The 25,693-nt window shown below is 42.7% G+C and overlaps 1 protein-coding gene and 1 long non-coding RNA gene across 6 annotated transcripts in view; both read left to right on the top strand.

Annotated features, from left to right (window-relative positions):
* LOC135321081 (uncharacterized) overlaps positions 1-12,299 on the top strand; it is a 52,004-nt gene extending 39,705 nt beyond the window's left edge. The window contains exons 3-4 of one of the 2 annotated variants that reach the window (XR_010380506.1): positions 8,375-8,462; positions 12,101-12,299. This is a non-coding gene — a long non-coding RNA (uncharacterized LOC135321081). Of the gene's footprint in view, positions 1-8,374; positions 8,463-12,097 lie in introns of both variants that reach the window. The other variant, XR_010380505.1, reaches the window with a different exon arrangement.
* Positions 12,300-15,073: 2,774 nt separating this feature from the next.
* PWWP2A (PWWP domain containing 2A) overlaps positions 15,074-25,693 on the top strand; it is a 30,382-nt gene continuing 19,762 nt past the window's right edge. For 2 of the 4 annotated variants that reach the window (XM_031449428.2, XM_031449427.2), the window contains exon 1: positions 15,087-15,728. In XM_031449428.2, coding sequence (XP_031305288.1) covers positions 15,145-15,728 — 584 coding nt within the window. In that variant the 5' untranslated portion in view covers positions 15,087-15,144. Of the gene's footprint in view, positions 15,729-25,693 lie in introns of all 4 variants that reach the window. The other 2 variants (XM_031449429.2, XM_031449431.2) reach the window with 2 other exon arrangements.

The raw sequence follows: 25,693 nt of genomic DNA, 5'->3' as shown, positions 1-25,693 counted from the left end.
TGCAATTGACCAGCTTGGTGTGTTTGAGCCTTTGAGACGCTTAAGTGACCACTTGGTCTTCCTATGCGTCAGTTTGTTCATCTGTGAAATGGCGATTAGGTTGTTGTAAGGATTAAGTGAGTTGATATAAATGAAATGCTCAGCACAGACCCTGGCACATAGCAGGAGGTCTCTAAAGGCGAGTTATTGTTTACTGAGTGCCAACTACATGCTAGGCCTGGGGCCAGGGTTTGGAGATAAGCAAAATAAGGCCTGATCCTTGCTCACTTTGGTCTAGAGCCAGGGGAAGCAACAAGTAAATAATCACACAAGTAAATAAAAAAAGGTTTGTGAGAAGCTGTGATCTGAAAGATGGAGGGGTAGGTGCTGAATAGGCATCAGGAGGAGGGGGCAGGGCTCCAGGCTGAGTGAAAGGCACGTTCCTGGGCTTGGAAGATAATGTTAAGTCATCCAGGTTTTTGAGATACTTTTCCATTAGAATCCTCTGAGCCTGTGTGTGCTGGTTTCCATCACTCTGAGAACCAAGTCACATCCTGAAAGCTGATCTTTGGACCAAAGCCTTCACAAAGACCACCAGTGGTTCTGCCAAACAAAGATTCTTCTGGGGAAGTTAGCACTGGGTCTGTGGGGAGTGAGTAGTTAAAAAGGTGAGTTTAGGTTGAGACTGAACTGGGCCTAGGTCTTCACTGTTTGGTGGATCTCAAGTGGAGACTTTTCAGTGCATCCCAGGGCCAGACCCTGGGAAACCCTGAGTTGGTGACTTTCAGTGGGCTCTGGCGCTCTGCTTTTTTCATGCTTAGCCAGGCATGGAAACCACGGTGTTCTCACTTTGAATCCTGGCTCCACCACCTACCATCTGGGTGACCTTGGGCGAGTTTTTTTTAACTTCTCTGAGACTCAGTTTCTTCAGCGAGAGTAATAATACCCACCCATAGGACTATCATGAAGATGAAATGATATTAATACACAGAAATGCTTTTTTTTTTTTTTTTTTAGAAATGCTTATTAACACAGTTCTTGGCACGTGGCAAACATTCCAAATACGATGCTTACTTTTACTAGAATTTTTGGCCAACAGTGGAATATTCTTTATACAGTTGGCAGTGGGCGTGATTTATTTTGATAACCCTGACTCATTGCAGCTGCCGCTAGAGGATCAGAGATTTTTTTTGGGGGGGGGTGCACTGGGGAGAGAGGTAATTAGGTTTTTATTTATGGAAGTATTTTTAAATTACGTTCTTGTCCTTCCCATCTCAGTTTCTCTTCTTTGAACTGCTGATTTAAGTGAACATAACAGCACTTAGGGGAATGTCAGGGCAAGAGTGAGTTCATTCCTTCTACAAGTCTTCACTGAGGCCCACTGACTGCTAGAGATGATTCAAGGTGCAGGGGGTGAGGGCGATGGGGAAGGTGTACAGAGGGACACCAATTAAGTAAGTAGGTACCTAAGTAAATAAAATCTATCATTTCATACAGTGGTGAGTGATGGCAAGAAACTAAAACAAGTGAAGGGGTAGAAAGGAAAGGGGGAGGTGCAGAGTCTGAATAAATCTCATGCTCCCTTCAAATTAGTCACTTTGAGCTGCTTTACATTTAATCCAAAGATGTTGATAACATTCATTATGATTTTCCTTCTCTTGGAATAGCTTTCAAAGTCCAGAGTACATGCATTTGTATACTCTTTATAGTGACCAACCGTCATATTTACCTATTATGGAAAAAATAACCTTATGGGAGATTTTAATCATGCAGAAAAATAGAAGAAAAAATACAATGGCTTCTATCTCTAACATTTGAACATAATCGTTATTAATATTTTTGAATATTTATTCCCAGGATTTTTTAATGCATTTAAACATTGTTATAATACTTTCTATCCTTTTAGACTTACTTTGTAAGCACTTTTCATTTTAATGAATGAAATGAAAATGAAATTTCAATGAATTAATGAAAATCTTTATGAACACAACTTTTAAAGTCACGTAATATATACCACTGAGTGGCCGTATTATAATTTATTTACCAATCCTTGTTGGTGAAATTTAGGTTGTTTTTTTTCTCCCCTCTTTAATAAAGTACCTTGTGATAAAATTCTTTGTGAAGTTTTAAAAAAAATTTACTTTCCTAGAGATGGAATTGAAAAATTAAGGACTGTATATATCATCAAATTGCTATTCAAAAGGGAAATATCAAATTGCAGAAGCTTGAGTGCCTGAAAGAATGCTCATCTCACTCACCTTGACTCACCTTGACTCCTATTTCGTATTACCATTTCTTTTATCTCTACAAGTCTGTTGGGGAAGGCATGGTCTCCTGTTCTTGTTTTAATTGGAATTTTGGCTCTGTTACTTACTAGCCATGGTGTGACCTTGGGCAAACTAGTTCACGGTTCTAAGCTTTGGAGCCTGACAGACCAGGTTTGGAGTCTTGGGTCTGCCAGTACCAGCTGTGTGACCTGGGGCAAATCACTTCACTTCTCTTAGCCTCATTTTTCTCAGTTGTATAATGGAAAAGAGTTGCTATGTGGATTAATGATACCATGTTTGCAAACCATCTAGCAAGTAACAGTGATTACATAGTCACAAGCCCAATATGACTAAAAAGCATGATTATTATGGCCTCCCCTTATACTTGTGGCTTTAAAATGCCAGCTCCCCTAATCCCTGACCCTGCAAATCTGCAGCCTCAGGATTTGAATTTGGAGTTGGAGGTTAATGCTGAGCAGGTTTCGCTGCAGCTTTGGAAATCAGGAGTGATGTCCCCTGAGGGCTGAGCTCTGAGAGCTGAAAGCTAGGAGGTGGACAAGTCAGAAATCAAATGTAGCTCAGATGTGGGAAGCTCAGTTCTACATCCCCTGTCAGGTGGAAAGGGGGCTGAAGAGGAGTGGTCTCCCAGGGCCCCGGGCACTGCCTGGAAGGATGCAGATGCAGCCATTGGTGAGAAGGAGGCAGGCAGCCCAGCCACAGCTCTGCCTTCTCCATGGGCTTGGTTTAGTCCCCAGAGCTTCCAGACATTCCCCATCAGAAGGGAGAATGAGCAGGGCTGGTTAGATAGAAATCCCTCTTCCATATTCATGCAAGATGAAGGCAGAGGTGTGGACTTCCTTTTAACTATGTGCATCACTTCAACTGTAATTACCGTTCCCCAAATTCAAGTAGAGACTGGGGTGCGGTGGGGAGGGAAAGGATATGAATCTATAATGGGATCCTAAACAAAATAAATAAATAAACCCTCATCAAATTCACAACTGAATGCCAACTGCAGTCCCTTCCTGGGACAACATGGGGAGGTAGAACGGATGGAGAACAGGCTTGAGTCGAGCAGACGCGGGCTCTCATAAAGGAAATTTCATCTCTCAGGACCCACAAAACGAAGGCTGCCCCAGTGGCCCAGCCAAGTCACAAATCTACACCTTTTAGAAACAAACTATCTCTCAGAGTGAAAAGCAATATAAAATAGTGAAGATTTCAAATAAGATACAACGAGCATGCCTATCAAAGCTGGTGCAGATGACTCCGGGACCAGTCTCCAACAATTATACCTCTTCTGCTTTGTGATTCAACGCCTGTGAATTTATTCAGCTGAGGTCTTTGATCTGAATTACAAGGGCACATAAAGGTCACTTCTGATGGAGAACTAACCCTTGCATTCCCTGACCAACTGAAACTGCAATCATTAGGTGCCCTACAATGTGCTGTAGATGACAGTGAAGATGAGTCAATCCTGTGAGACTCCAGAGTAAGCTGAAGTTCCCCAGTATCTGTGGGTGGCTTTATCATTAGACATTGGAAAAATCAAGAGCTCCAAACCCATAAAATCCAAAGACACTCTACCAAACTTTTGTCTAAATTGACTCAATATCCATTAATATCAGAGGCTATACAAAGACTCACCCCTGTGGTTGAATCTTTAATTTCACCAGGGTTACTTGTCCCTTGCACCAGTCCTTGTAACACTCCCATCCTCCCAATTAAAAAGCCAAATGGGCAAGGATGGTGATTTGTCCAGGACCCAAGGGCAATAAACAAAACTGTGATTCCTCGTTTTCCAGTGGTACCCAATCCAAAGACCTTATGATAACAGGTGCCACCAACTGCTGAATGGTTCACAGTGGTAGACTTAAGCTCAGCTTTCTTTAAAATCCCCGTGGACCCAAATCACCAACATTTATTTGCCTTTCATGGAATAGTCAGCAATGTACTTGGACTGTAATGCGTCGAGGATTTACTGACGTTCTCACCAAGTTTTCCCAAGCCCTCTATCAAGATCTTAGCACCCTATAGTTCCCTCATTTTTACCATATGTGGGTGCTCTGTTGCTATGTTCTCTCACACAGGAAGCCTCTAAATTAGACTCAGTGTATTTACTCCAGCGGTTGGCACACAAAGGTCACAAGTCCTCAAAGGAAAAACTTGAGTTTTGCAATCAGGTTATTCACTATTTAGGACATGACTTACAGCACTGAGGGATTTCACTTTTCTCTAAAGTATATGCAATGAATACAAAACTTTCCAAAACCTATCACAAAAAAAACAACTTAGAGGGGTTTTCAGCCTGGCAGGGTATTGCAGGCTTTGGCTTCCTGATTTTTCCTCAACAGCTTCCCCACTTTTTGAACATCCATAAACCTCCACACCAGAACCCCCATCATGGGGAAGACAAACATGAACAAGCACCTGTGGACCTTAAGACAGCCTCCAAAAATCCCCCTGCCCTGGATCTGCCCAACTGTGACAAGTCTTTGACTGTATTCGTCCATGAAAGGTGTAATCAGGTTTTAGGAATTTTAACTCAAGACCGCAGTGGAAGACTGGGAGCTGCCACATATTACAGCAGGCTGCTGGACTTGTAGCCAGAGTTTACCCAAATCGGCTTAAGGTGGTCGCTGCTGCAGCCCAGTTCATAGAAGCCTCAACAGATCTGACCTTAGGAAATGATATTTACCTCCATACACTTCATGCTCTTCTTCTTAGCTCAGCATCTTTCCTCGAGTAGACCCACTGCTGTGGACTCCTGCTTTTATCTCCAACTCACTCACGTCTTCAACGTTGTGGTGTTCTTAATCCTGCTACCTTACTTCCCTTCTCAGGTGAGGAAGAAGAACATGGCTGTACAGTCACTTTCTGATTGGTTACCCCACGTCCAGATCTGAACTGCATAGGCCTACCCCAGATTTAATTCTCTACGTGGATGGGTCTTATACCAAGAATAAACAGGGAAGGTATAAAAGCTGATTATGTGGTCACTACTCAATATGAGTTCACTGAACACAGACCTCTCCTGCAAGGGAATTCAGCACTACAGGCAGAATTATTTGCCTTGACCAGAGAGCACGCATAATCACTCAAGAAAAATCAGTTGACACTGATGGCTGCTATGTCTTTGGTGTGGTACATGGTTTTGGAATGTTACGGAAACAAAGAGGTTTTCCAACCTCAAGCAGCACTCCTATTAAAAAGGGCGCACAAGTAGAAGTAATTCTCTCTGCCATTCTACTCCCTTCTAAACTCCCAATAATTAAGATTGAGGCTCACACTCAAAGACCTGAGCCCGAAAAATCAGAGACAGATACTGACAGATTTTCATGCCAAAGCCACTGCATCCAGAGAGGCTGATGAAATCTACTGCGTGGTTCAGAGGCCCATCTACTGATACTACTACTTCACAGGATAGTATGTTACCCAGCAGGGTTTATTTTTGTCTGTGGTGGTTTAAAGAAAATACATCTTGGGCCTATGAATGCCTAGATGGCTGGTGCTCCACTGGGCAGTGCTTTTGGGGTGATGTAACTGTACCCTAACTATCCACAATCCAACTGAGACTTCTCCCAGGTCTGGTCGACTCCCCTCAATTTGCATTATCAAACCAAACAGGAATTATCAGGAGGTTTTTGTGATTCACAATTAGGAGTAAGTGCAAAGGAGGCTATGATCAGGAATCTCTCCTTAACTCACAGAATCTGCTGCTACAGCAACAGCTGCCCAGCAAAAATCCCTGGACTCTCTGGCCAGGATTGTTCTTGATAATGGGACAGCCCTTGATTATCTTCTAGACGAGCAAGGAGGTGTTTGTGTTGTGGCCGACCCCACTTGTGCTTGGATTAACACTTTGGGGAAGTCAAGACTCAGCTACTTAGGATCAGTGAACAAGCCACTTGGCTTAAGGAATTGACTCTCCGTCAATAGGGTCTTTGATTGATGTTTTGATCTGAGTTGGTTTGGGTGGTGGGGACCTTGGCTTTGGAGTGCCCTGCAAATGCTGGGTGTTACCCTACCTAGAGTCATGTCTCCCTGTGTGCTGTGTTCTCTCAAAGGCTTTAAATGCATGCACGCAGCTGCTGGGGACCAGACAAATGACCTCCCTTGACCTAGAATGCCAAAAATGGGATGAAGAAAATGGCCAACTCAGGGACCAAGACTTTGGTTATCCTAACCTATGAAGTCCAGTAAGGGATCCAGCGTGACCCCACCATGAACAAAAAGTGGTAGTGTGGAGTAGCAGTAACACCATAAATTTTGAGCGATACTCTAGCACAACTGATAGTATTGATCAGAGTGGGGAACTGGTATAGGAAATTCATATATCGGGACCCACAAAACCGAGGCTGCCCCAGGGGCCGGGCCCGTCACAGATCTAGACCTAACTCAGCCCACATTTACTATAACTGCATCACTGTCTGGGAAACCTAACTACACCACTCACAATCCTTCAGCTCAGTTAAAGCTGGCTCCCTGTACCCTAGCAAACAGGACCTGCTGGCCTTGTAAGGAAATCCCCGACCCTTTAGCCGACCATGCCCTGTCTCCGAGTTACCTCATCTGATGCTCTGTAGAACTCAGTCTTGCCCACACTCCCTCAGAAGGAGTGCTCCTTTGCTTGTGGGGCATTGTCCTCCCCGAATCCATGGATTGTTTGTCCTTAAATAAAGGACGTGATACTCATTACTAAATTATATTATTTTTGTCATTTGACAGTTCAAATCCTGTTACCCAAAAACTGGGTTCGCCTCCTGGTGGGTGTCAAGGTGAAAGACACAACCAAGCCAAAGTTCAGGAGAAGGATTTATTATTACTTGCAGCAAGTAAGAGGAATACGGGGGGTGGGAGGGGATAGCTCATTGGTAGAGTGCATGCTTAGATGTACGAGATCCTGGGTTCAACCCCCAGTACCTCCATTTAAATAAATAAAAACCTAGTTACCCACACCCCCACCACCAAAAAGAAAAAAAAAAAAACAAGGAATACTAGGGGTCTTTCCCAAAGCAATGTCTCCTCAAAAGCAAAATTGGGGAAGTTGTAAGCTAACTGTACATACATATTTAGGAAGGGGCTTGAGCAGAAGAGAATTTACCATCGAATTAGGGCCAAAGCGTTAGTTGAGTCAGGGGTCAGCATCACTCTTCCCTCCTCCACCTGGGTGGGGGCCTTACTTCATGCAGAACTCAAAGACATATTATTATGTATATCCCTCGAGGAGGAACTAGGAATCTGCTTTGTCACCGCACTATTGTTTGACTGCCTTTTCTGTTCCTGCATTTCTATGTTCCATAAGATCATTGATTATTGAGACTCATTCAAGGGCAAGCATTGTGGTCAAGCCTAGATCACAAAATGACTTTGGCCAAAATGCCTTCTCTTAGGTCAAGAAAGCCTTTCCTGGCTTTATAAGGAATGGCTTTCTTGATACAAGCCAAGTAGTTTATAAGCCACGTGGCTCTCAGAGCCTCAGTCTCCTCATCTCTTAATTGGGGATAATAATGGTACCAACCTTGTGAGTTTTATAAACCTGAATAAGATAGAGCATATATTATCCCAGTGCCGGCAAAATAATAAGCCCTTAAGGAATGCCAGCTGCTTTCATTATAGGAGACCATTGTGGGGACCAAGGTACTGTTTTACATAGTTGTAGTGTTTAATTTTGTTCTTATTAAAAACAATCTTTCTTTTATGAAATGATCATAGTACATAATAATAGACATTTGGTGACCTTACCTGGGAAAATGAAGGGTTGGCATCCCCAAGTTTATCCTCTGTGAGCAAAATGTGGATAACAATACCTTCCAGGTAATATTGTTGTGAGAATTAAATGAGAGAAATCTAAGTGTCCTACACTTACAGGTCCTCTGAGCTGGAATTAGACTTTTCTATACTCAGTTCTGTCTTAAAGAAATACAACGTGAGCCACATATATAACTGAAAAATTTCTGGTAGCTATATTAAAAACATCAAAAGAAATGTGTATTTAACTCTAATGATGTCTTTTATTTAAAATATCATTCCAACATGTAATCAGTATAAAAATGATCCTTGGAGTATTTTATAATATTTTTCTCCCACCAAGCCTTTAAGATCCAATATATGTTTTATATTTACAGCACATCTCATTTCGGACCAGGTATGTTTCGTGTCTCCAGTAACCACACGAGGCTGGTGGCCACTGGGTTGGGCAGCACAGCTCTGGAGGTACTGTCAGCAAAGCTATAGAGAGATACTGATTTCCACTCTTTCCTTCTCTTCCCTCGTCTGAATCTTGTAAAAATGCAAATCGAGCCCTGAAAAGCATCTTTCAAATTCACTTTCCTCTCTTTGGAATGTCCCTTTTTCAAGTACTGTGTTCCTTGGCTGACACAAAGGAAAGTCTTTGGGGTCTGGGTGGGCCTGGAAGAGGGAGGTGGGTTTTCTCTTTTCGTCTAAGACCAGAAGTTCCGGCAGGAGAGTACTTTCTAATTGTGGAAAACCAGAAATCACTTATTAAGAGTTATACACAGTGAGGAGTGATTTACATGCATTACTTTATTTAATCCTCACAATGACTCTATGGAGTAGGTTCTATTATGTTTCTACAGAGGGAGAAGTAGAGACTCAGAGAAGTTAAGTAACTTGCCCAAAGTCACACAGCCAGGAAATGGCAGGACTTGACCTCAGTGAATCTGAAGTCAGTACCTGTACTAAAGAGCTATTGTGTCATTCTTTATCATTAGTAAATTGCAGAGTTAGCATTCAAATTCACCTCTGACTCCAAGTTGATTCATTCAACCTATTCTGGGAAGCCGCAGTTTTCTCAATTTAAAAGGGAAAAATAACAGTCACTTTGCAGGATAATTTTAAGGATTAAATGAACTAATTTACTTGCAAATTTGTAGTGGAAATGGAAGTGCTTTGCCTCACTAGGGAACTCAGTTCTGGCTTTTCACTAGGGGCTCATTGTTACCTGATTACCACAAATTTTGGTAACCTTTAGTGACAATCCCAGTAAGTGTGACCCCAGTGCTTGGCACAAAAGGCCAAGAAGTTAGAAAATCTCCGGTGAGATCGTGGGCCCTGCGCATCCCTGATGATGGAGTGCAGTCCCTCAGTGAGACCAGGAGTCAGACCTCTCAGGTTCCAGTCTGGGCTGTCCCTTGAAGGGCTGAGAAACCTTGGACAAGTCCTTTCTCCCCTGTAAACTGAGGAGACAGAACCAGAGGGGATCTGAATTCCTTTCCAGCTCTGATCCTTCTCTCTGCAGAGCGGTGGACCGCCCTCCCACTTCCTTCCCCGCACCCCGACTCCCCCCACCACGCCCCCAGCCCCCTGCACCTCGCGCCTCAGCCACGTGAGTGCGAATGCACGCGGTGCCTGTTTCCCAGAGAGCGGAAAGCGCAGAGGCGGCCTTATAATGAATGAATATCGAGCAAAAGGCACAGGGCTGAGGCTTAGGAGAGAAGTCACTATGGTGACCAACGCAGAGAGAATGAGCTCGGGCTCCTGGAGCCCCCCAAGGTCTCCTGCCTTTCATTCCAGAACTCTGCCGGGCTCCCCCCCGCTGTGAGCTCTGCTGAGTTAAGTGCCTCAAGGTCAAGGGAACAAAGAGAGGACGACAACTAAATTGGCTTGTCTCTTCCCTTCTTCGTCAGCATCCACGGACCTGGGTGGAGTGGGCTGAGTCTAGAAGGAAGTCGGATTTGGACACAGGGGCCAGCCAACACGTACAGAAAGGGGTCGCCTCTGAAGGTTCAGGGATGGTTGGGGCGGAGCGGGGGCCGGAGCGGTACCACTTCCCATGCGGCGCCACAGAGACAGCCAAGGTCCAAGAGCTTCCAATGAATCATTTAGAGTCCTTGAAAAAAAAATCTTTTGGGGACTTGATTCTCATTTTCACCCAGTAAATACACCAGAGCAAAAAACGATGTGCTGTGACCCAAAGGAGACCAGAAAGGGCAGGCTGGTGGAGCTTCTGGGTTCCAGGATGGGGACTCTCTTGTCCTTTCTGCCCATCAGCTCCCAGGAAATGAGTCACCCCCAAAGCTCTGCACACCCTGTCCAGACAGCCCGTTTGGAATCCTCCTGTTTCAAGGCTACGCAGGCTCTCTCTTATTCACTTGTTTATGTATTTATTTGCCAAAGTGAGAGTTTAAACATTTTTTTCCTGAGAAATACATATTTATTGTAGAAAAATGAGAACTTAGGATTCCTGGAACATGGAGATGGGCAAAAAGAAAAGAAAACCCACAGTGACCCTATACCCGCTTGAAATAACTATTCACTGATTTAGTCATTTGTTTATGAATTCTACAGATATTTGTAAAGGCCTGTGTATGCCAGACACTGTGCTGTGGGGTAGCGGGGCAAATTATGAACAAGACAGACATCATAAGGGTGTTTTCCTATGTATAGCTGTATACACATTACTTCCCCCCAAAATCTCCACTGTTTTAAAAACAAGCAAATACAAATAAAACAGAGAGTGGGAATTCGGTATAGAAATGAACCAAAGCAACTTGAAACTGGATATTCAGGTCATTTTTGTGTTTGCATATGTGTAGTGACAGGAATCGGTGGAAGTAGACACTGAACTAGCTGCTTGGTGGCGAGAAGCTATGAACCAAATGCTAAGAGCAGGGCCTGGCCCTCAGCCTCTGGCTCAGATTTTGCGCTGGATAAACCAAATGACCTCCACGCTCCCGCCCAGGCCTCCAGACCTTTGGGATGGATAATAAAAAGGGTTCCTGGTCCAATTTATTTGATATAGAGAAGATTATTACCATTTGACGTAGAGACGAGGAAGTCAAGACAGAGAGAAACTATGATGAAACAGAAGCAATTCTATCGAAAAGATCATGGGTTTGTGGTTTTCAAGAATGGATGTCATATTACGTGTACCTCTTTAGCTGAGGTTTCCACCCAGTTTTCAGAAAGCTGCACTTAAGGCCATCACAGCAAACGACAGTCTTCCCAGAAAAAACGTAGGGAGCTCTTTGTTAAAAAAAAAAAATTTTAATGGAGGTACTGGGGATTGAACCCAGGACCTTTTGCATGCTAAGCATGTGCTCTACTACTTGGGCTATAAGCTGCCTCTGCCACCGCCCCCACCCCCACCCCCACCCCCGCCACCCCGATTCTGAATCTCTAGATCTTGGTGATAACAATTACAGAGCTAGACTTACTTTGATTTAGGCTCTATGTTAAGCACTTCATGTATGTTACAGAATTAAAAAAAAAACAAACCCTGTAGGAAGGTAATTATTATTATGACAGTTTATAAATGAGGTTATAAGCAACTTGCCTAAGATCATGCCTTGATCATACAGTTAGTCAGAGTCCCTGTGCAGAGTTACATAAGGGTCATTCACTTCCACTCTCTGAGTTTTTAGACACCAAACTTAAGTCCCCTGAAGAGCTCAGAGATCAAAATCTGTGACAGCCAGGATCTGCTTGAGTAGTCAGCTGGATTCTTATCCCTGGCATTCATCTATCTATCCCTCCATCCATCCATCCATCTATTCAATGATCTGTCCAATCAACCACTATTCATCTGTTATAGTCTGAATATTTGTGCCCCTCCAAGGTTCACATGTTGAAATCTTGGTGATGGTGTCAGGAGGTGGTGCTTTGGGGAGATGATTAGGTCGTGAGGGCAGGGCCCTGATGAATTAGATTAATACTCTCATAAGAGAGGCCCCAAAGAGCCCTCTTCTGCAAGTGAGCGTATAACAGGAAGTCTGCAATCTGGAAGAGGCCCTCACCTGACCCTGCTGGCACCCTGATTTTATACTTTTACTGTAAGAACTACATTTCTGTTGTTTATAAGTCACCCAGCCTGTGGCATTTTGTTTCAGCAGCAAGACCCCATCCAGCCTTCCAACCATTCATCAAATCCTCCATCCATTCAGCCTCAAGTACCAAAGGCCTCCTCTGTGCTGATGCTATGCTCAGAGGAGGCTGAAGTTAGAGGAGACTGGGATACAACAAACAGCACAAGTCAAAGCTGGGGCCGCCATAGATTTGGAACCCCCCGAGGGCATAATCTCTTATTTTGGTATTTGCATCATATAAAGTATGATTTGACTCTTTAAAAAATTTTTTTTTATTATTTATTTTAATGGCAGTACTAGGGATTGAGCTCAGGACCTTGTGCATGATGAGCATGCACTCTACCACTGAGCTACACCCGTGTCCCCTGATTTGACTCTTGTCTTCTTTTCCAACCTTATCTCAGCTACTTATCGTCTTGCTTACTTCTCTTCTACCACACTGCTCTCTTTCTGTTTCTGGCATAAGCCAAGCCCTCTTTTGCCACAGGACTTTGGCAACTGCTGTTCCTTTTGACCCAAATATTCCTTCAGCAATGTCAATAGCTGTCTCCTTATCCTTTGCATTTTAGTTAAAATGTCTTGTCCTCAGAGAGGCCTTTTCTGACCACCTTATCTAAAGGAGACACTTTCTGGTCCTCCCTCAGCTATTCCCTATCACCTCATCTTGTTTCTTTCTTTCCTGGCATTGCTCACAATCTGTAATCATGGTATTTATTCATTGCTTATTTTTTAGCTCCCTAACTAGAAAACATGTCACAGGAGGCTTTCATGTTCCTACTGCATGCCTTCTGCCTGCCCAGCCCAGTAACTGACACATAGTAGACCTTGAATATTTATTTGTTGAATAAATGGATGAACATGTTCCCAGTATTAGGTGGTTTGGAGAGTAGTAGAGAACAGACCTTCACAGACAGAGTAGGACAGAGGGCCTTGAAAGACAAGCAGAAGAGGATACACTTGATGTGAACATGGGGAGACAGTACAGACTCTTGAGTTGCAGGGTGAAAATGGTGATTTAGAAGTGTTGCTCGGTATGCCACCGTCCACTATAAATCCTTAATTTAAATGATTCACTGCAGTGTCTGGCAATGAATTATTGCAAGAGGTAATCAGGTCCTAGTTCCTGAACTGTATTCTTCTCCTCTGGGATCTTAGACAATGTGGGAACTCAGTGTTGGTCTAGGAGTTTCATGGAGCTCTATTTTGTGTTTAGTTAATTGATTATGGTGAAATATAGACAAGTGACCATGATGAAGACCCTGAAGGGTGGGATCCATGCTTGTTTTCTGCAGGCATCTAGCCAGCAGGAGATCAATTATTTGTTCAATTAATGAATGAGTGAAACAATTATGCACTTGGAAAGACCTGGGTTCTAAAGGATTTGCTGCTAGCTATCTGTGTGACCTTTAACCTGGCTAAGGGTCAGTTTCCTTATCTGTAAAATAGGGAGAAGGCTTAACTCACAGGATTTTAAATGAGAGTTTATGCGAAAATCCCTGGCACAGAGTAGACACTAAATAAATTTGTTCCCTCCTGTTACTCTGCCCTGACTGGGATTTCCTACTCGCCTTTCCCAAGAAGAGCCACAGGGCTTGAAATAGAGCATATGGTGATATTTACCTTTTCCCATCTTCAGTCTTTTCAATGCAAAACTGGAATTCTGACTGCAACTTACTGAGTGACCTTGGGCACCCTTTTTGTGCCTCAGTTTCTTTATGTATAAAATGGGTATAATAATAGTACCTGCCTTATAGGAGTACTGTAAGGATTAAATGAGATATTATACTAAGTGTTTGTACTCGTGCCTGGCACATAGAAGTTGCTCAATAAATGTCAGCTGTGCTTATTCTTTAGAACTTTTTTTACTCCCTATAATGCTGGCAACTTTGTTCCTTTCCCTCCTGTAGTCATTCTCAGTGTCTACAATCTCTTCGGGAGAAAAGTCTCACTCTGAGGTGGAATTTGAGAGAAAAGGGCTCAGTAGATTCCTCCGGACAAAACAAATCAGGAAACTTACAGTAGGAATAGAGAAGTAGGGTCATTAGGACACTGAAGACAGAGGCTTTTTGCACTTGTGATATAGGAGAGGCCAGGAAAGAAAAAGGCTGAAGCAAGGAACCAGGTGCGACTACTTTCCAGTGAATTAAGGTTGAAAAAGTAGCTCACAGGGAAGTCTAGCAATGCCTCAGGACTACTCTCCGGAACATTCATCAGCTTAATTCAGGGTGCCTGCTATCCTTTCTATGTTCATTAGCATTTTCCTACTTTGAAATAAGTAGGTGCATTGTTCCTAGAAAGTGGGGAGAACTCAAAGAAAACACTCCTTGTGTGGGAGCTGGAGTGGCTGCCATGAGGTTATGGAAAATGTCTTGCACATCATTCTATCCCCGGCACCTAGCGCAGTGCCTAGCATAGTAGGAGCTCAAAAACTGTTTTGTAGAACTATTTGCAAACTTTACTTGTCCTTCTCTAAAAAGCTTGCGCCCACACGCAGCCGCAAGCAGGTCCGCGCCTAGAAATAACATTTATTCTAAGGACCTCCGCGCAGGGATTCTTGGGAAGAGGTTCCCCTCCCTCATTACCTCGTTACTCCTCCCCTCGGTCTCCTTTGAAAGAACAGGCAGGACACGTGATTCCCTCCTTTACTCCCACCTCTGAAAACCTGGCTGATAATGGGCAGGAGCGTAGGCCAACCACAAGGCTATACTTTTTCTTTCAGCCAATAGAAAGTAGGACTCCGCTTTTGTGACTCCCCCCGCCCCCTTTGAGCCCACCCCGCCGCACTCCTCCTCTAGGATTCGACATCTGACAACTCGTCCGGCCAATGAGAAGTTCCTACTCTGTATGGGAGGGAAGGACTGACTGGATAATTGACGTCCTCATCTGGCCAATGGAATATCACAAGTGCGGGAGGGGTGTAGGACGGAACCAATGGCGCGGTGCCAATAACGAGCATCGGGGTAAGGGCGGGACGAAACCGCTCGCGGGAGGGAGGGGAAGGCCCAGGGAACCAAGCAGCGCTGCCGCCGCCGCTGCAGCTCGAGTTGGAGGAGGGAGAAGCCAGGAAGAAAATGGCGGCTGTGGCTGCAGAGGCGGCAGCGACTGCAGCGTCCCCCGGGGAGGGGGGCGCCGGCGAGGCTGAGCCGGAGATGGAGCCCATCCCCGGCAGCGAGGCCGGCACTGACCCCCTCCCAGTCACGGCCACTGAAGCATCTGTGCCGGACAGCGAGGCCGACGGGCAGCAGTCCTCTCCTCAGGCCGACGAGCCGCCTCTCCCGCCGCCACCGCCGCCGCCGGGGGAGCTCGCCCGCAGCCCGGAGGCGGCGGGGCCGGAGCTGGAGGCTGAGGAGAAGCTGCCCGCCCCGGTGGTGGAGCCAGCGGCAGCCGCGCCTCAGGAAGGGCCCGACCTTCCACCTTCCCCTGCACCGCCGCCCGAGCAGCCCCCGGCTCCCGAAGAGCGCCAGGAACCGCCGCTGCCCCAGCCCGCAGCCCCGGCGCTCGTGCCGCCGGCGGGCGGGGACTCCGCGGTGTCGCAGCTGATCCCCGGCTCGGAGGTGCGGGTCACGCTGGACCACATCATTGAGGACGCGCTCGTCGTGTCGTTCCGCCTCGGGGAGAAGCTCTTCTCCGGGGTCCTTATGGATCTGTCCAAAAGGTACCGCGCCCGCCCCCAGCACGGCCCCAGGGCACCCCGGCCCGCTCGGTCCCTGGGGAGGGAGCCAGCCGGGGCGGCCCTTTCACCCCGGGCTCCCGCCTCCCGGGGGCCCCGCCGCCTGCGCCGCCCTCGGGTCCCGCGCGGCGTGTGGCGCGCGCTCCGAGTGGGACAGGCGCGCAGGGCCGCGAGAGGGCGGTCCCTGCCCCAGGTGGGCGCCTGCGAGGGCAGGTGTGCCGCCCGGAGTGGGTGCGGGTGCTTGACGCGCTCTCGGGTCTCACTCCCAGCCCCGGCCTCCTTCCACGACCTGGTCCTGGTTCATCCACACTGGGGCGGGTGGGTTAATGCAAAATGCAGGATTTTTTTTCGGGGGGGATCAGAGAACGGGGTGCTGAGTGAGGAGATTGCTTCATTCTCAAATTAACCTTTAACTTTAATGAGGTTGGAGAAAGGGATGTGTGCATTGGGGTTCCCAAACGTTAACTGTCACTCCTTATAAAGCGGACAGCGTCTATTAAAAATAAGCCGTTTGACTATTATTCTTACTGTTAGAACTGTTCAGTAGGGAAGTACTTTAAGAAAAGTAGCGTAAAGAAAAGTGTAAAAAAAATGAAATTTTTTTAACCTTTAAAATCAAAAAGATGATGCGGTATAACAGTGTTCAAATACGAATTCCTAAAACTAGATACAGTTTAAATGGTTGTTCACTCACAAACGTCTTGTCTTAGCACATTTTCATTTTTTAATTTAAATTGTTTGTGGGTGTTACTTTAAACAAGTGAAGAAGATAATCTGTTCTGAGTCTAGAGTGAAGTTAACCATTTTATTCTCTTTTGCAGATCTGAAGTGCAGAGACTCCCATTCACGGCTCTCCATTCTGTTTCTTGCAACAGCACACACACTGATGGTATCTCACCTGTTTAGAAATGGCTTATTTTAGTATGTTTTACTTTTAACTGCTTGCCCTCCCATCAGGACATAAGATTTGGGGAAGAAAGCCATTTAAAACACCTAACTGAAGGGTGGGAAAAGATGGGAGCCTTTACAATTACTAATAACAGTGTTACATCTCAAGGATTTTTAAAAATTAGTTTCTTTTATTTATTTTTAAAATTACTTTGGGTTAGGACTTCTGCACTTTTGTTTTCGTAGTTAGAAAGCAGAATGAGACCAGTGTGCTTTCTGCTGGTGTATTTAATAGCAGAAGAGCGTATATGCTCAGTAGTGTGTATGCTGTTGACTCAAACAGAAGTGAAGGCCAGTGACTGTGAGAATCTGGATTTCAAATCTGCAAAAGGAAGGTGCAAAAAGGTAAGTTGTTTCTGGAAATGAAATGGATAGTCCTTTCTTGATTCGAGGTGCTCATTGTGTTGGTGTTTTATTTTTGAAAAATTTTCTTTGGTAGGGAACTGTAATTTGTTTTTTGAGTTTTGGTCTATTTTACCTACAGTGCATCTTATAAACAGTTTCTTTCGTTGGGGGTGCTATTCTTACTATGAACCTTTTCCATTTTGATGTTTTGAAGTGAAAGGATCCTGTCATTAACGTATTTTCTTTAAAAGCCATTAAGGGAACCATATGAACTTTTCATTCAACAAATATTTATTGAGCGCATCTGTGTAAGGCACCCTCCCAGGTGTTCTGAGTATTACATGTATGAGACACAGCCCCTGCCGTTTAGCAGCTTTGAAGGGAGGCATATACACTGTGGAAGTAGTGAAATAAACCACAAAGTATTTTTAAGATTTAGCACTTCAAGGAATTATTAGACCAATGATTGATTTAGGTTAGGAATTTTGCACTTTTGTAGTTAGAAAGCAGAATAAGACCAGTGTGCTTTCTTTTTTCATTATTTAATGTTGAAAAATAGGCCTGCCATTTTATTTTGTAATCTGCGCTTACCTTTCACAGTTTTGGGGTTAACTGATGATGCAGGAGATAACTCTTCGTAGACTTTACCAAGATCATGACTGCAGTTGTCAGTTGCTTTAAAACTAGTTTGTATCCTATTTGAATTGGCTATTAACTAAAACCTTTAGGTCAAAATAACAAGAGCTTCCTCCTGAGTGCCTGTTAGGTACCAGGCATTGTACCACATGTCTTAGTCTTTATAACTGGTGGTATTTTTCACTTACATAGGAGGAAATTGAAGTTCTTTCAGTTTGGTCATTTAGCTTGTAAATGGCAAGGTCAGGATTCAAATGCAGGCTGATCTGATTCTAAAGCCTGTGCTTTTTAAAATTTCATATTAGAAAGGTAGTGGGGTGACACATTTCCTTTTAAGCAGGAAGTAAAGAGTTTCATATTTCTGAAAGACAGTGCTTATCTTGACTTCAGTAGCTACATGGGATAATGCAAAGAGTATGTATGGATGTTGGAGCTAGGTGGATTCCTGAATCAGCTCATAGCCACGGAACTTTCTGCTCTGGGGACTCATTTCCTTAGCTGTGCTGGGAACACACAGGAGGCCCTGAAGTCTTGGTTCTTGCCTGTGCAGTGAGATAGGAAAGAATGAACATTTAGGAGACCACAAAGTGCATCAGTGTATGTGTGCTTTTCTTCAGCCTTCCACGGGGCCAGGTGCTGCTTTTATTAATAATTTTATTCTGACATTGTGCACCTTACAGAAATGTCTTTTAAAGTTGGAAGAGTTGTCCACCACGTAGAAAAAGTGTTTGATCCTAGAGGATTTCACACATACGTGGATTGATCAAGAGAATGCTTTTGTAAGCGTTTGACAGTCTTCACTTTCCTGTCATTGTATTTTTTGCTTTATTTTTAGAATTATTTAATTGAAAAGTAGTTTTTTTTTAGAACACATTTTTGAAAAGAATCTTTTTGTGTAAAAAAGGAGCAGGACACATGTAATGAAAAAGAACTCAAGAAAGTGGTACTAAATAGTAGATTGCTCTGGACAGTGTCAGGGTACTTGGTGTTGACTTCCAGCACCTTCTTCTTAAAGTAACATTGACTTTGGGTAAATCTCTGTGCCTCTCTGGGCTTCAGTCTCTAGTCTTTTATGAGGCTAATTCATTTTGACTTTAAGCAGTTCATTTTAAACACAAACGCGCAAACTTTGCCTCAGTTTATCTGTTAGTAAAGTGAGGAAGGGTGACTGTGCGATCTGGTTTTCCTGTACCATCCTGATTTGATTGTTACCTCCTCCTCTTTATTCAGAGTAGTTTGCTTTGGCAGATGAATGACATGGTCACCCTAAAAATGAGGCTATTTGAATATCTGGTTAAAACCAGATTTTATGTAGCACAGTATTTACTTGAAACTGAGTGCCTTCAAGGTGAGCCATGCATTCTCTGGTTTACTCAAGGCTTCTCCACTATTGTTTTATACGCAGCCCTCTTAGGTGGTTTATATTACCTGCCTGCTACTGAATTCATGAGCAATGTCTAACGACCGTAGTTGACAACTAGCAGATGAACCAGGTGATCAACTAACTCACAAGTTCAGTTTGGTTTTTCTAGTCCCTTTTCTTCCTTAACCTTATGCTTTTGAAATTTTGACGTAGGTACATTTGTTTCTTCATTTAGCGTTAATCATCCCCTTCAGGTTGCTAAACTGCCTTAATGATTGTTTTTAGACAGAAGAATCAGTGCTTGTACCACTGATTTGTTTAATTTTTTCATGGTAAATGAACCTCCACGGATGTATCATCCTTGCTACAACATTTGTCAACTGTTAGCCAAACATGTTTTGTCACACGCCCACCTCCACTGGGTTATTTTGAAGCAAATCTTAAACATAGCACTTTATCATACATAAATGTTTCAGTGTAGAGAGCTCTAAAAAGTTAAGAACTTCAAAAACTGTAACTGTACTGTTGTCACACCTAAAAATAATAGCAACAATTCCTTTATATCATCATGTATCTAGTTAGTGTTACAGTTTCACAGGTTATCACAAAAGTAACATCTAAGTTTTGTATTAAGATTCAAGTAAAGTTTATACATTGCAGTTTGATTGAGAAGTTCGCTAAGCTTTTCATCTGCAGTTCTCTTGCCATTACTTTTATTCCCTTGCAGTTTGTTAAGCTGTAGGTTTTGTTTGGTAGAATTTTCCACATTCTGGATGTTTTTCCTATTGCATCCCCTTGGATGCATTTCCGTAACATTTTTAAAATAGTTCTTTTCCCTCAGGAGCAAACTGAAGGCACAACTGCAGTCCCCTGAGGGCCTCTTGTGAAAGCCTCTGTCGCTTGTTTTGGGTCAGTAGAAATGATAGGATATCTCTTGCCTGCTTGTAAACTTTTAAGCTTATCCCTTAAACACACCTCCAACTTTAGTAATTCCAAACATAGAAAAATTTAGCCAGCCAACATAATGTGCCAAGGGCAAAAGCCTTCAGCCCAGGTTTCCGAAAAGGTTGTGTCGCAGACTTTTCAGTCTGTACCTGAAGGGACTGTGGTTCCTTTCTACACAGGGATCATTTAAACTGTTTATTACTGTTCTCCACATCTTAAAAATACAGTTATAAAGCCACTTTGAAACCCTAAAAATTCTTTCTGATTCCATTTTTTTGGGATCTGATATGATTTAAGGAATCATGAAGTAAATGCTTACGCTTAAAAACCCTTGTGCGTTTTAATTTTGTGGTACATGCTCATTAAAGGTTGCAGCCTGTTGTATTTCAGGACTGATCTTGTACAAACAGTGTATGTGTATGTGGGTACTGTTGGATTAAAAAGAATTGAGGTAATTTCTTGGGAAATCTTCAGATTTCACTGTCTTAGTTCTTTAGGCAATTTGTAGAAAATTTACTTGTTTTTTAAGGAAATGTAAACCAAGATGATTTTTTTTCTTTACAGAGGATGAAACGTATGGTGCAATAGCCCTACTTTTGGTGGCAAAAATATACAGCCATTCTGGTGAAGCAGTGAGTAGTGGTATGAACAGGTTATATTAAGCATCCAGGTTGAGAACTTAGGACCTTAAGTAGTATGCTTGAGTGATTGTGTTGGGTTGTACATATTTCCAACACTTAAAATATTTTTTGATGATTATTCTGCTTCTATCAAAGTATTGTTAAAGGATTTCTACAGTAAAATAGCTTTGAGGTGGGTGCCACTTCCTACCCAGGCAGCATTGGGACACCCACTGTACTAGTATATATATTACTGTATTAGGAGTGAGCTCTTTGTCGCATGTTATACTGCAGTGATTTTTTTTCGGGGGAGAATGATTAGTTGTTTGGACACTAAAAGTCTAGTTTTGAGTGTGAAGAATCTTATACCATTGTGGTATTAAAAATTTTATAAACTAGATAACTAGATAATGTGTGTTACACACTGTGCCAGGCATGTTTTATTGGACTTGGGTTTCTAATGAGGTTAATTTTCAGCCTTTTACGTGTAAATAAGACCGTACTTCACTGTGTCCTGTTTTAAAGCAAAGTTCCTGATGAAACTAGGTTTAATCTTCCTAGGAGCAGTTTTTCTGTGGAGGGCCGTGCAAGAATTTGTGTTCTGTTCTCATCTTCTCTGTTACGGCTGAGTTAATTTCACGTTGATTAAAAAATGAAAGATGTTCTTAGTAGTTATTTGTGCCTCGAAGGTACATCCTTATTTCCTGATATTTGTTGGTTCTGTTCTCCTGTAATTCCCTAATTAATTCCGGCACAGCAGCAGAACAGCTTGCTTTAGTGGCAGATCTTGGAAGAAAGTGGAGGTTACTCTGGGTGGATTTAATATTGAATGTTTTTGCTAAAACACTTTTGGGCAGTTGTCCTCAAAACAAATGTGCTTAAGATTTCTGAGCTTCACTCAGAAATTTGCATTTTTAACATAGTGACTGTGATGCAGATGATTCTTAGACCATATTTGGAGGTAACTGATTTTTAGGGGGTAGTTTTGCCAAAATAGTAGGCCCATACATAAATTTGTTAAACCTGCTTAAAAGTTGTTGGGTAGTTTGATTGGAATGTAATTAGAAACAAAGTAAGCGACACATGTGGGGATGGGCCACTTGGGTGGCAGATCCAGATTCTTACTGTAGAGCTGGTAATCAGACTTGCAAATGGTTTCTTAAATCTGGTTGCCCACTAGAAGTTGAAGTAGTCCATAATTTTTGTCTCACTCCCTTTGGACCAAGTGGCCTTAAAATAGAATAGTGGTTTTTAGTCTTTTAAAATGCATACCTCCTGTTATATTTGATTTCACTTCTCCGCTATTCCCACCGTCTAGGAAGGTTGCCAGGCTTTACTTTCTATAATTAATAATAGCTACTGTGTAGTTCCCACTCCTGTGCTAGGCACTGTGCCAAGCACTTCGCATACATTGTTTCATTTTACTCTGGAAAATCCAATGAAGTAAATTCTATTAATCCCCATTTCACAGATAAAGACACGAAGGCTCAAAGAGGTTAAGGAAACTGCCTAAAATTAAAAGTGGTGGCTATCAATAGGTATATTGAAGGTGCCTTTTTGCTTGTGGAATAAGATGAATAGCTGAGTCACAGCGGTTTGTGAGAATTAGATTTTGTGATTTGAACTGAGAAATTGAAGCTGCCTTTTTGAATGATATACAATTCTCTCAGGTTTGAAAACAACCATGTTCAAATTCTAACACATCTAACTATCTTTTGCCATTAACATTTAGCTTATGATTTTGGTGAGGAGTTACCCTGGTGGCTGGAAATGGTGGAGCACTCTGTTCCTCACTCAGCCAGCAACAGCTGCTTGCTTTGAAAATACGAACTGCTCTTCAGTTCAATTTAGTGAACTCTTTCGGCATATTTGGAAACAGAGTTTGTTCTTCATATGTCCTAAGTGTTTTGCCTCGGTTGGCCTGGCCCTGGCAGCAGTGGACTCCACTTGATCATGGGGGGAATCACAACATGTTGGATTTGAAGCTCTCTGAGCACCAGATCAGCATTGATTAAGTACTGGATGATTGAATTGGAAAAGAATTTAAAGACTAAAATATAGTAAGTTTTTGGACAAACCTGTTTTTGGTAAAACAGAAATAGTGAAATAGATTGAATAAAAGTGCCTTTCTAAAAAAAGTCCACCCGTTGAGAAATAACTTAGACCTCTGAGTGGTGGACTCTTAGACATAATACAAAAGAAATGTTAAAAGTACATAGAAAAAAAAAAAAAAGTACAGAGAGAACTTAAAACTGCTTGTTGGTGTCTTAGAGCCAGGACCAAGGGAATTCTTTTTAAGTGTCTGAAAACTGTGATGAGTATTTACGTTAATAACTAAAAAATATTTTTTTATACCAGTGTTCATTTTCTTGGGAAAATGTCAAGTATGTTTCCCTTAGTGATGCTCTACAAAAGTGAAGTCAAGTTTTGTCTGTTCTTAAAAATATTTTGCTACTTTGTGGTCATTATCATTTTCTTGGATGGTTATTTTAAAAGAAGAATTTACTGTTAGGGAGTTAAATAATTTGAGTACAATGCAGACATTATAATGATGATGATTATTTTTTAAAGACTGAAGCATAAGTGTGTTCTCTGTAGTTTACGTTTTTATTTCCAAAATATCCAGGTAAGTTGTTTCTAGAGGATTGTTTGAGAGTACATGTTTGAGGGCTTAAGATCTAAATTATTAGTGTTTATTTAACCTCTTTTTTTCCCTTCCCTGCAAAAGCTGTTTATAAAAGAGGATTGCATAGACTTTTTAAAAACTTGAGTCAGTTCTTATGGTTACAGAGATGTTCTTTTAAGACTTTTATGTAGCTCCCCGCTTCACTCCCGCCAGTTAATTTTAAAAGATCTCTCCTGGTGTTCTTGTTCATAATTGGTGGATGTTTTGTTTCTATGTTCCTAAAATCACTCTCCCTCCCTACTCACCCATTTGAGTATCCATAGTCCCTGCAGATGCCCCGTGTAATATTTGGAGCTTTTAGTTAAAAACATCATTCACTTAGTTAACAAAATTGAATGTATTTTAACTTTACTATAATAATAGTTACTGTGTGTTATACCTACTTTCTGTGTGCTAGGCCCCGTGGTAAGCAATCGTGTATATACTTAATCTTGAAACTAATCTTGACAAGTCTATCAGGTTACTTAACCACAATTCCAGTATCCAAAAAGCTCTGAAAACTGAACTTTTTGTTATTTTTTTTGGTGGCAAAACCTAACCTGATCAAAATCATGAGCAGATATTGTTATCTCTGTATCCCATTTAGTGTGAATGTTCTTTCTGTCTCACTGCTGAAATACTCATATACTTAAGGGTAGGGTGCTTATTACCTCTTGAAAACTGGAACAATTCTGAATTCTGAAGCCTGTCCACCTCCATGGGGTTCAGAAAAGAGCACGTGGACTGGTTAACTCCTCCCCCTTAGTGGGACACGGAGGGGAGGCAGCAGCAGGGGTTAAGAACCTGGCTTTGGGCCGACTGCCTGGATTCCTGTCTCAGTTCTACTGCTCACCAGCTGTGAGGTCTTGGGGAGGCCGTGCCCCTCTGTCACGGCGATTAAATCAATTGGTGTAAACAATGAGTGCATATTTAGAATAGTGCTTGGCACGTAGGTGTCAACTATTACTTTTATGAAGTAGCTGTTGAGTGGCAGAACAAAGATGAACACGGCAGCTGTCATGGTCACCTAAGTGGGCTTGCTTGAATAGCCCCTCAACCTAAATGTGTTGTGGCCTGCAGTATAATCTGCATCTTAAATACCCTGAAAGCACCTGTGGAAGCCTCGGGTCATACTGGTGAGGTATAACGGTCCCCTTTTAATAAGGTAGGATGTTATTTATATTTTATTAGGGAATGAGGTAAGTAGGAGTTGTTTTCAGAGTCTGTTGTTCAGAGTTGTTTCAGATGCTGGGGGGTGTGTCTCGTCTTTCCATCCCAGTAACCCCCTGCCGCAGATCAGGCGGCTTGTGAGGAAATACAGGCTTTGTCCAGAGAAGAAAGTTACAGTCTTATTAGGGAAATTTAGTCCTTGTAGTCTCTGCTTCTTATCTGCTTTTAAAACAGAATTGAAAAGGGCTAACCTTTGAGAATGACACATCAAAGTTAGGGAAAGGAGAATGTTTTTGTGTTCTTTGTACTTATTAAATTATGGGGCCAGGCTGGTATACCTGAGCTTCAGTTTTTAATAGAGTGATTTACACCGTTGGTCCCATCACTATACAATCAGAAGCCTTCACTGGCCTTGTCTTGTTAAGACTAGTATTCTCCATCCACCATGCTTCACCCAGCCCTCCCTCATGCACTCACCAGCACGTCCTCTTTTTCCGCCAGGTGGATGCTCTGTTTTATTGCTTGTTGAAGTGAATCTGTACTTGTCTTCCCTGGAGGAAGGAATCGGGTTGCTGCATCTTTCCCCCCCTCGTTGACTTTTACCACTCCTGCTCAGTGTTTCACTCTTTTGAACCAACTTAAATGGGTCACCAACATTCAAAAATGGGCAACCACTCTCCACCACTCTCATTTTGCTTTTCACTTCACTTATCTTCCCGGTTTCCTGCAAAGCTCACTGCTTAGTTACTAATCCCCACTGCTCTCCATCCCTCTAGTCTGTAGCTTCTTTCCGCAGTGACTACTGCATTCTGGTCTCACCTACTGAAGTTGGGTCCTAGGACTGGGACCTAGTTTTATCCTGACTAATTAGGGTACTTGTATTTGAATACGATTTTGTGCTTAGTGGTCCTTGGGGTGAGTTGTTGGCACTTACGCTTAAGTAGAACAGATTTTCTTTTTTATATACTTTGAAGTTTTGATGGAACTGAGTATAAACTAAGATTAAGATTATACTTTATAGGATAAATAGTTTTTAAAACTATTTTGAAATAATTTCAAAGCAGAAAACTCAAACTCTTTAGATTCATTAATTTTCAACATTTTGATATATTTGCTTTATCATTCTTTATATGAACACATTTTTTCACTTGAACTATTTGACAGTAGGTTACATACATGATTCTCCTTTACCCCTTAACATTTGAGCATGTATTTCCTAAGATCAAAGATACTCTCATACATAACCACAAGATGGTTT

This window comes from Camelus dromedarius, chromosome 3 (genome assembly GCF_036321535.1).
Source record: "Camelus dromedarius isolate mCamDro1 chromosome 3, mCamDro1.pat, whole genome shotgun sequence".
Classification (NCBI taxonomy): domain Eukaryota; kingdom Metazoa; phylum Chordata; class Mammalia; order Artiodactyla; family Camelidae; genus Camelus; species Camelus dromedarius.
Note: the sequence above shows the minus strand (reverse complement) of the source record. Positions and strands in the feature narration are given on the sequence as shown.